An 11,491-nucleotide genomic window follows, 5' to 3' on the forward strand; every position below is an offset into this window, starting at 1 on the left:
CCTTGTGGCGTTCTTGTTCATCCAATCTTATCAATAGTTCGAATCATAAACTATTGTGGCGATTTTCATTCCATACAACCTCTACGACCCTTATCTGAATTCGACCAAAACCTATACGAACCATAAATCCACAAACAACATCCGAAATTGCAAATTCAAGACCAAACTGATCAAGTATTTCGACTCTCGAGACGACTCCACGTTCGTTCCGCTTTGATCCGAGGCTCCTTTCATTCTCTCGAAGGGATTCTCCATCATTTGGTATCAGAGCTTAGGCTCTCAATTAGTCAATTTTTTTTTTTACCCTTTCTTAAAAAAAAAAAACGCAAAAAAAAAAAAAAAAATCTCCAGAAAGTTTTCCTCCAGAAAGTTATTCTCTCCAGAAAGTTTTCCTCCAGAAAGGTATTCTCTCCAGAAAGTTTTGTCCCTCCAGAAAACTCTATCTCTCCAGAAAACTTTTAATTTTTTTTTTCTCTTGTGTGTTTAATTTATCTCTTTTCATTTCCTTCAAAATACTTTCTTCCAGATTATATATCCCAGAATACTTCTTCTCCTCAATCTTTTAGCATATACCATTCCAGTTCTTAGCAAAAAAAAAAAAAAAAAAAAAATTCCAGAAGAAATTTTATTGTATTTTTGGCATCCTGATGTGATTCTGAGCGTTTTGAGCTCCCTCTCACGAAAGTGATTTTTTTTTTACCATTTTGTACGGATTTTACTGTTCACCGTCGAAAATTTTACCTTTTTTTTCAAGCTTTTTCCTTCAGCCACCACCACCTTGATCGTTTTTCTGTTTGAGTTTTAAAATTTTAAGAGGACTTACGAGCGGAAAAAGGCAGAGTGTTACATTATAGCAAAAGCCATATTTGAGTGTCCAAACACGAGTGAATTTCCAAATTACGAGCGAAACACGTAAGGGAGTGATTTTGTGAGGACCATTAACCTTATATATCGTATATATATACTACTGTTCATTTACGCAGATTCATGACAACTCCTCGACGAGATAGTGCTTCATCCTCACAACCACCTTTGACGATGGACGACCTTGTCCAAACCATGCAGCGGTTCCTCGATCCGATTCTTGCCCGCTTAGACAACATCGAACAACATCAAACAGCCGAATTTGTGCACACCGAGCAACGGCAAGCACCTGACTTCGAGAACCCGTTCTACCACCAAGGAGGCCAAAGACGTGGTTTTCCATCACGCCGCGGACAAACACGCGGACGAGGCCTTCCACCAGCGCATCGTGGAACTTGGACGAACGACGACGACGAACAAGTTGTTTCCGATGTTTTGGATTTTGATCACCCTCGAGGACGAGCTCATGCACACCACCGTCACCATCATGATGAGTTCCGCGGCATCAAAATGCGTGTTCCTTCCTTCAACGGCAAGAACGACCCCAACGCTTACTTTGATTGGGAGCGGAAGATTGAACTCATTTTCGATTGTCACCAATATTCGGATTTGAGGAAGGTGAAGCTAGCCGCCACGGAATTCAGTGACTATGCCTTGATATGGTGGGAACAGATTTCCACTAGTAGACAACGTGCCGGCGAACAGCCCATTGCCACATGGGACGAGATGAAAACAGTCATGCGCAAGCGGTTCATTCCGACCCATTATTACCGCGACATGTTCAACCGCCTTCAGCGTCTTCGACAAGGTTCACGCTCAGTTGAAGAGTACTTTCAAGACCTGGAAATGACTCTCATGCGCACCGGAGTTGACGAAGAACGGGAGGCAACCATGGCCCGTTTCTTGTCCGGTCTCAACCGAGATATCGCACGCCAAGTCGAAATCAAACAGTTTATCGACATGGAGGATTTGGTGCATATGGCAATAGTGGTCGAGAAACAGCTCAAAACAGACTCCACAAGATACAACCGATTCCCCGACAAAACACCATGGCAATCCACCTTCCCCAAAACCGACGAAAACAAATACTCTCCTCCGAAGCCACAATCGGCCTTACCAACCGTCCCTCACCAACGACCACCTCCCGACCCCGTGAACAAAGGCAAGCTTCCCGCTTCGACCCCTCAACGTAACCGCGACCTCACCTGCTTCAAGTGTCGAGGTAAAGGCCATATTGCTTCCGAATGTCCAAACAAGCGCTCCATGATTCTCCTACCCGACGGCGATGTAATCACGGACGATGAGGCAGCAACCCAAACCGGTGTTGATTATGGCGAACCGACCTACGACGACTATGAGGTTGAAGTTGAAGTTGAAGATGAACAACTCACCTTGGTCACCCGGCGAGTGCTTAGTGTTTCCGCCAAAGACGATGATGAGCACGCGCAGCGAGAATCCATCTTCCACACTCGCTGCCATATCCATGACAAAGTGTGCAGCCTCATTATTGATAGCGGCATCTGCACCAACGTCGCAAGCACCATCCTTGTCGACAAGCTGTCCTTGCCAACCTCCAAGCATCCTCACCCGTACATGCTCCATTGGTTGAACGATAGTGGCGAAGTACGCGTCACCGACCAGGTCCTTGTCCCTTTCAAAATTGGCAAATACGAGGACGAAGTTTTATGCGACGTTGCACCAATGGAAGTGTGTCACCTCCTCCTTGGCCGCCCTTGGCAATTCGACCGACGTACTGTTCATGACGGTCTTTCCAACAAATACAAATTCGTGCACAAAAACCATCAGATTGTTCTTTCCCCACTTTCTCCATCCCAAGTCCTCAAAGATCAAGCTCACCTCCACCAAAATGCCAACCACATTAAACACATTAGCCATTCTCCCAAACAGACCACGAGTACCAAAGAAAAAGCCAATCAAACTCTGGTCAAAACCCATGAGAGAAAACAAAATTTTTTAGTGAGTGCAAGCAAGGTTAAAAAGGCAATTTTTAATGAAAAACCGATTCTGATGTTCTTGCACAAAGGACATCTTTTACACGCTGACCAACTTGACAAAAGTTTGCCTAGTCTTGTTGTGGAATTGTTACAGGATTTTGCGGACATTTTTCCCGATGATGTTCCATCCGGTTTGCCACCAATCCGCGGCATCGAACATCAAATTGACTTAGTCCCCGGCGCTGCCCTTCCAAATCGTCCAACGTACCGTGTTAATCCAACCGAGACAAAGGAGCTCCAGCGACAAATTGATGACCTCATGGCCAAAGGATACATACGCGAGAGCTTGAGTCCATGCGCGGTGCCCGTTCTTGATGAGGACATGCCCCAAAAGGAGCCGCAAGCAAAATACCAAGTGCCGGAAGGACCCATGACAAGAGCTCGAGCGAGGAGATTCAAGGAGGAGCTTAACAATCTGATCATCAAGCTCCAAGATGAGGAAGGGGACAAGCTCGCAAAGGAGAGGATTCAAGGAAGCCAAGAAACAACAATGAAGAACGTTATTTGGGCTGAATTGAATTAGTCAGACTATTCCTATTTTTCTATTTTCAGTTTATGTTATTTGGGCCAAGACATGTTATTTAAAACGCCCATAATGATTTGTATTGGGCTGGTCCTTTGTTTTATGCTTATTAGTACTTAAATAAGGCTAAATGGGCTTATTAGGTTATGGGGCCCATGGAGCTGCGAATTTGACCTTTGTCAAACTCTATAAATTAAGCCTTTAGGCTGATTGGAAGACACAATTCTGATTTTTGAGTTAAACACTATTCTGTGAGGATTCTCATTCTCTCTTTGGTTCGTTTAGAACTATTCGAGTCTCTTACAAAGCGGTGCGTGTAGGAGTTCGAGCCCGACTCATCAGACGGCCATTCGCATCCGTCCGTGGCGTCATTCGATCCACCTTCGTTCCTAAAACGTAGACGATCCGTCGCTGTGCTATTGGGGTATCGGGTCTCGGAGCTTAGTCGGCCGAGGTTCGTATCAGTTCTCCTGGTCCCAAAAAAAGATGGCAGTTGGCGCATGTGTGTAGATTGTCGCGCCATCAACTTCATCACGGTAAAGTATCGATTTCCTATTCCTAGATTAGATGATATGCTTGATGAATTGCATGGTGCGTGTGTTTTTACAAAAATTGACTTGCGAAGTGGTTATCACCAAATAAGAATGAAAGAGGGTGATGAATGGAAAACAGCTTTCAAAACAAAACAAGGTTTATACGAGTGGTTAGTCATGCCGTTTGGTTTAACAAATGCTCCGAGTACTTTCATGCGCTTAATGAACCATGTACTTCGTTCTTTCATTGGGAAATTTGTGGTTATTTATTTCGATGATATCTTGATTTATAGTATGACTTTTGATGACCACATGATTCATTTGAACATGGTTTTTGAAGTGTTGCGCAAAGAACAATTATATGCTAACTTGTCCAAATGCTCTTTTTGCACGGACGAAGTTGTGTGTCTTGGTTTCGTAGTCAGCGCTAAAGGAATCTCCGTGGATAGCGCGAAAGTCAAGGCAATTCAAGCGTGGCCAACACCAACGACCGTGCAACAAGTTAGAAGCTTCCACGGCCTTGCGGGATTTTACCGTCGCTTTGTTCCCAATTTCAGCACCATCGCAGCCCCTTTGACCGAATTAATCAAAAAAGATGTGGGATTCCAATGGGGATACGAGCAAGAGGGAGCATTCCAAACTTTGAAAGAGCGCCTCATCAATCTTCCTCTTTTGGCGCTGCCCAATTTTGACCAGCCCTTCGAAATTCAATGCGACGCTTCAGGCATTGGTATTGGCGCTGTCCTTATGCAACAAGGACGTCCCTTGGCGTATTTCAGCGAGAAATTGAAAGGCGCATCGCTGAATTACCCGACCTACGACAAAGAGCTCTACGCACTCATCCGCGCTTTGGAAACATGGCAACACTATCTCCTTTCCAAAGAGTTCATCATTCACACCGACCACGAGTCCTTAAAGTACCTCAAAGGACAACACAAGTTGAATAAACGACATGCGACGTGGGTAGAGTTCATCGAACCTTTTCCTTACGTCATTCGGTACAAATCAGGTGAAGAGAATGTGGTAGCCGACGCCCTTTCTCGGAGGTATGTTTTACTTTCATCTTTAAGTGCACACTTGTTGGGTTTTGAAATAATAAAAGAGTTGTACAAAGATGATTCGGATTTTGGTGAAATTCATGCAAACTGTTCACAAAAAGCTTTTGGAAAATTTTATTTGCATGATGGATTTTTGTTTTACAAAAACAAGCTATGTTTGCCTAGTGGTTCTATGCGTGAATTACTTGTTCGTGAGGCACTTAGTGGTTGTTTGATGGGTCATTTTGGTGTTGCTAAAACGCTGCCTATTTTGCAATCAAATTTTTATTGGCCGAACATGCAAAAAGATGTTGAACGAATTTGTGGAAATTGCATTGTTTGTAAAAAGGCTAAATCAAAAAGTCAGCCCCATGGTATGTACACTCCTCTTCCCGTTTCTACTTCTCCTTGGATTGATTTATCTATGGACTTTGTTTTAGGTTTGCCTCGATCTAGCAAGGGAAATGATTCCATTTTTGTTGTCGTTGATCGGTTCTCCAAGATGGCGCATTTCAGCCCTTGCAAGAAGACCAGCGATGCTTCCAACATCGCCAACTTGTTCTTCCGCGACATCGTACGACTCCACGGTATGCCTAAAACCATTGTTTCCGATCGTGATGCGAAATTCTTGAGTTATTTTTGGAAGACATTGTGGACAAAATTAGGTACGAAATTACTTTTCTCTACCACTTGTCACCCCCAAACTGATGGGCAAACGGAAGTTGTGAATAGAACATTGTCTACTTTGTTGCGTGCCATAATCAAAACTAATCTTAAGTCTTGGGAAGAATGTTTGCCTCATGTCGAATTTGCATACAATCACAGCAAGCATTCAGCCACTACATTTTCACCTTTCGAAATTGTGTATGGTTTCAATCCTATTACGCCTTTGGATTTGTTTCCTTTGCCTAGTTCTCAACAGGTTAATCTCGATGGCGCACGGAAGGCTGATTTTGTACAATCTCTCCACGAAAAAGTTCATGCCAACATTGAGCGACGCAACGATCAATATGCAAAGCAAGCAAACAAAGGGCGCACAAAAGTTTTGTTTCAGCCCGGAGATTGGGTTTGGATTCACATGCGCAAGGAACGTTTTCCAGAACAACGCAAGTCCAAGTTACTCCCCCGCGGCGACGGTCCATTCCAAGTGGTGTCGAAAAACAACGACAATGCATACAAACTTGATCTCCAAGGTAAGTATAATGTGAGTGCTACTTTTAATGTTGCTGATTTGTCTCCTTTTCATGCAGATTTGGATTTGAGGGCAAATCCTTTCCAACCCGGGGGCAATGATGAGGACATCACCACGAACATGCATTCGCATTCAATCAAGGATACACCGGAGGGCCCAATGACGCGAGCCCGAACCAAGAGATTCAAAGAGCAAGTGACCAGCCTACTTCACAAGTTTGGAGCCCAAAATATTGCCATAGAAGAGCCCAGAATTGTCAACATGATCTCAGCCCAAACTCAAGGCAATAATCCGAAATAGAGTCAAGCCCAAAGGGATAAACGAATTTTATGTGTGTGAGAGACTGTTGGTTTTCTTGCAACCGTTTGTGAGTTTATGGTCTGAGAGTTATTTTGTTTTTTGTGTTAATTCGAGATTTATGGCGTCTCTTTGGTTTTTGTAACCATAATCTCGAATTGAGTATTTGTATCAATTTTGTGGAAGAAGAAGACAGACCATCTTTGATTATCAAACAATTGTGTGAGTTTTAGTTCTCTGAAATTTTAAGCCCTAAACGAAGAACTTATCAAGGCAATCCCTTGTGGCGTTCTTGTTCATCCAATCTTATCAATAGTTCGAATCATAAACTATTGTGGCGATTTTCATTCCATACAACCTCTACGACCCTTATCTGAATTCGACCAAAACCTATACGAACCATAAATCCACAAACAACATTCGAAATTGCAAATTCAAGACCAAACTGATCAAGTATTTCGACTCTCGAAACGACTCCACGTTCGTTCCGCTTTGATCCGAGGCTCCTTTCATTCTCTCGAAGGTATTCTCCATCATTTATGAAGCTCTAAGTATTCCTAAGTGGAAAGAGGCTGTTTTAGAGGAAATGAGAGCTTTAAAAAAGAATAAGACTTGGGAACTGACTGTGTTGCCTGCAGGAAAAAGAACAGTTGATTGCAAATGGATATTTACTATCAAGTATAATGCCGAGGGAGAAATTGACTGGTACAAAGCAAGGCTGGTTGCTCGTGGGTTCACTCAAACCTATGGGCTGGATTACGAGGAGACCTTTGCTCCGGTTGCCAAGCTAAACACCGTCAGAGTCCTACTCTCTCTTGCCGTGAATCTTGACTGGCCACTACGACAATTTGACGTCAAGAATGCCTTCCTCAACGGAGAACTAGAGGAAGAAGTCTTTATGCAGCGACCTTCGGGATTTGATCACACGGCCAATGGGAAAGTGTGCTTTCTTAAGAAGGCACTGTATGGATTCAAGCAATCTCCACGAGCTTGGTTTGGCCGATTTACTAAGGCGATGAAGGATCAGCAATACACGCAAGTCCACAGTGATCATACCATGTTCTACAAACATTCTCTAAATGCTAAACTCGCCATATTGATTGTTTATGTGGATGACATTGTGATGACAGGTGATGATGAGGCTGAACTCTGCAAGTTGACAAGATTCCTAGCTCAGCAATTTGAAGTGAAAGACCTAGGAAGTCTCAAATACTTTATAGGTATGGAAGTGGCCAGGTCCTCAAAGGGGATTGCAATCTCACAACGAAAGTACGTGCTCGATCTACTCAAGGAAACATGTCTACTCGGCTGCAGACCTACCTCTACTCCAATTGATCCAAATCATAAGCTCACAACGACAAATGATGATGAGGATCCGGCAGACAAGAAAAGGTATCAAAGGCTGGTTGGGAAATTGATTTACTTGGCTCACACATGGCCAGACATTGCATTTGCAGTGAGCCTTGTAAGTCAACACATGCACAATCCATCCAAGAATCATTTAGAGGCTGTGTATCGCATTCTACACTACCTCAAAGGAAGTCCGGGAAAAGGAGTTTTATTCAAGAAGGATGATGGGAGGCAGATTGAAGTGTTCACAGATGCTGACTATGCCGGGTGTTCAGATGACCGGCGATCAACCTCAGCCTATTGTACATTTGTTTGGGGTAATCTTGTGACGTGGAGAAGTAAGAAGCAAGCTGTTGTGTCTCGAAGTAGTGCAGAGGCAGAGTTCCGAGCTATGGCGCAAGGTATTTGTGAGATCATTTGGATCCGAGGCATCTTAAATGAGCTCCGGGTTAAGTTCACAGCTCCCATGAAGCTGTTTTGTGATAACAAGTCTGCCATCAGCATCGCCAACAATCCGGTTCAACATGACCGGACAAAACACGTGGAGATAGATTGTCACTTTATCAAAGAGAAGCTAGAAAGGGGGGAAATTTGCATGCCATTCGTTCCAACATCATAGCAGCTAGCAGATGTTCTCACCAAAGGGCTTTACAAGACAAAGTCTGAAGATTTTTTAAGCAAGTTGGGCATGATAGATATCTTTGCACCAACTTGAGGGGGAGTGTTAAAATATTATGTTAATTTCGTGTATACTCTCCAGAATAGTCTAAACATTGTTAAAAGGCCCATTAGGTTGATTGTTAGATGGGCTTTATTTTTCTCCTTTTTTAGTTAGAGCTGATTAGTGTGTGGGATTAATTCCCTTAGCTGTACACGTTTTTTCTTAGCTGTCCTTAGTTGTCAACAGCTGATTATTTGTTTCCTTGTATAGTAGGATTAGGTTTCCTTATTTGTTTATTTCCCTTTCCTTGTAATGTGTATAAATACACGTCTGATGCTAATGAGAAAATATCAATTCCGCACATCTCTTTATCTCTGTTTTACTTTTAGTTTCCTCTTCTATAGAATATCACATATTCATGAGCAAATATTGCCTTATTCTCTCACAAGTCACACGGCCAATGGAGCCTTCTAGAAAGCTTGGATTTGTTTCCTTTTTTGTTCCCTTGCCTTGGTTGACTTGTCTTGGCCGATTCCCTTCAAGCATGTGTGGGAAATTTGTTTCCTCTTTTTTCTTTTGGCAAGTATCATGATACATTTATGCACAAAATACTCTATCTTTCTTTGGGTATGTTGGGTGCCCATATTGTCTAGAAAAGGCTTCTAGAAGCTTTTCCATTTATTAATGACAACATGAAAAAGGCCCATTAAGAATTTTCAATAAAATTCCTACGAAATGAAATTAATCCACAAGGCCAAATAAATCAAATTTTGGCCAAGTGATGCATGTCATCAAATGACCATGTCAAAAAATTTATTGATATTCATTAAATCCAATGTCTTAAAAGAAAAAAATACCCTTTTGACAATTTTCGTTCTTGTTTTGACTTAGCTTCCAGTTTAACTATTCCTACTCGATGTGATTCGTGACAGTGACCTCATGGATCCAAATGAACAAAGCTTGAGCTAAATATTTGGACTCAAGAGTTCACAAACCTTTTCCAAGTTTAGCTTAATGTCAACTGACTCCACTAAAGAGTTGACACTGAAAATCTCTCGGTTCAAATGAATTTATTTTTTACTCAAGAATTCAACCTAATTGTAATGAGTGGATCCACAGAATATTATCAGTGTTTACCCTTCATGAATATCATCAGCTAGTCGGGATTTACAAAATTACCATTTTACCCTTCTAGCTGTTATTTCCTCAACTCCTTTGTCGCTTGTGAATAAGTTAGAAACAATGTATTGACGAGGAGCTAACAAGTCACATTGTTTCATCCAAAAGAGTCAAGACTCAATTTGGTCGCTGGCCAGTTCATTTATTCACATTCCAAAGAACAAAGTATGAGGTGATATACATTGCATTTCAGCAATCTTGTACATGTATTCCATATCTATGAGAACTTCACAAAGTTACTCATGACATTCTCAAAACTTAGTACTTCACCAATAGGCCTTGTTCGGAAAGACATAGTGAGTCCGAACTCTAACTTTCTCAAATGAGAATACGTAAGCTGTGAAATGGCATGTCTCATTTCAGGATTAAGGTAAGCACGATGCAATTCATACGTAGTGACTTCGAGACATAAGAGGTTAAATGGTTTGTTCTTATCTTGTCTCTAGAAGTGCACTGGTATATTCAGTACCTTCGGAAGATACCTAGAAGAACTACAGAGTCTCTAACTCTCAATGCCTCATAACAAGACATCATAGATTCTTCTAACAATTATACTGAGGTCAATAGTCCTTTGACCCTTAGATTGCGAATATATCGTTTTAAGCAAACTACGATGAGTTTGTTCATGCAAATCTACATTTGTCTCTTCGTAAGTTGTTTAGTTTGTTTATGGACTAAAGACTTGTGTTTTATCATAAAGCTTCAAAAAGACAAGGAAGAATAAATGAACGTTTTAAAATTTTATTAATGAATAAGCAATTACAAGCAAGAGTCTTCATGAGACTTTATTACATCAAATGTACAATATAAAGACTACAACTCTTCTTGTGGGCACCATTGACAACAAACTCCCACTTGACTCAAAGAAGATGTGTATAGTCCTTCATGCCTAATCCCTCTCGATGTTGGTCGAAGACCTTGTTCGCTAGGGCCTTTGTGAATGGATCTGCTAGGTTGTCCACCGTTGAGATCTTCTTCACTTCCACATCTCCGCGCTGCACGATCTCTCGAATCAAATGGTATTTCCTCTCAATATGTTTAGAGCGCTTATGGCTTCGAGGTTCCTTTGAGTTAGCAACAGCCCCTTTGGATGCTTCACAAGCAGCCACATATTCTGCTTCCATTATGGAGTCAGCAATGCAAGATTGCTTAATACTTCTCCACACAACAGCTCCACCATTAAGGATGAACACAGATCCCGAAGTGGATTTCCTGGAATCCTTATCCGCTTGAAAATTGGAGTCGGTATATCCCGTCATAGTCAGGTCAGTACCTGAGTATGTAAGCATCAAGTTCCTAGTTCTTCGAAGATACTTAAGAACATGCTTAACAGCAATCCAGTGCTCGGGTCCAGGGTTGGATTGGAAACGGCTAACTACGCCAACGGCGAAATAGTTGTCAGGTCTAGTGCAAAGCATAGCATACATGAGGCTTCCTACGGCAGAGGCGTAAGGAATTTTCCTCATGTCTTCAATCTCTTGTGCATTCTTGGGAGACTGGTCCTTAGAGAGTGAGACTCCATGCCTAAAGGGTGTTTGGCCCTTCTTGGAATCTTGCATCGAGAAGCGATCCATCACCTTATCAATATAAGATGCTTGAGAGAGCGACAGGGTCCGGTTTTTACAATCTCGAAAGATTTGGATCCCCAGAATGTACGCGGCTTCTCCTAGATCCTTCATGTCGAATTGCTTTGCTAGCCACACCTTAACCTCAGATAATTTACCCACATCGTTACCTATGAGTAATATATCATCGACATATAGTACCAGAAACACAACTTTGCCTTCGTGTATTAACTTGTAAACACAAGGCTCATCTATTGACTGTTCAAAGCCGAAGT

At 42.2% G+C, this 11,491-nt stretch overlaps 1 protein-coding gene across 1 annotated transcript; it reads left to right on the forward strand.

Moving 5' to 3' along the window:
* The first annotated feature begins 1,038 nt into the window (after positions 1 to 1,038).
* LOC149407881 (uncharacterized) lies at positions 1,039 to 6,464 on the forward strand. The gene is made up of 7 exons (XM_089622417.1): positions 1,039 to 2,571; positions 2,974 to 3,083; positions 4,229 to 4,981; positions 5,159 to 5,346; positions 5,413 to 5,559; positions 5,638 to 6,165; positions 6,223 to 6,464. Exons 1-7 carry the CDS (start codon positions 1,039 to 1,041, stop codon positions 6,462 to 6,464), a joined length of 3,501 nt encoding a protein of 1,166 aa, XP_089478543.1.
* The last annotated feature ends 5,027 nt before the right edge of the window (positions 6,465 to 11,491 follow it).

Source organism: Urtica dioica, chromosome 1 (assembly GCF_054948205.1).
Source record: "Urtica dioica subsp. dioica isolate 48M chromosome 1, U.dioica_male_clone48M_v1_H2, whole genome shotgun sequence".
Taxonomy (NCBI): Eukaryota; Viridiplantae; Streptophyta; class Magnoliopsida; order Rosales; family Urticaceae; genus Urtica; species Urtica dioica.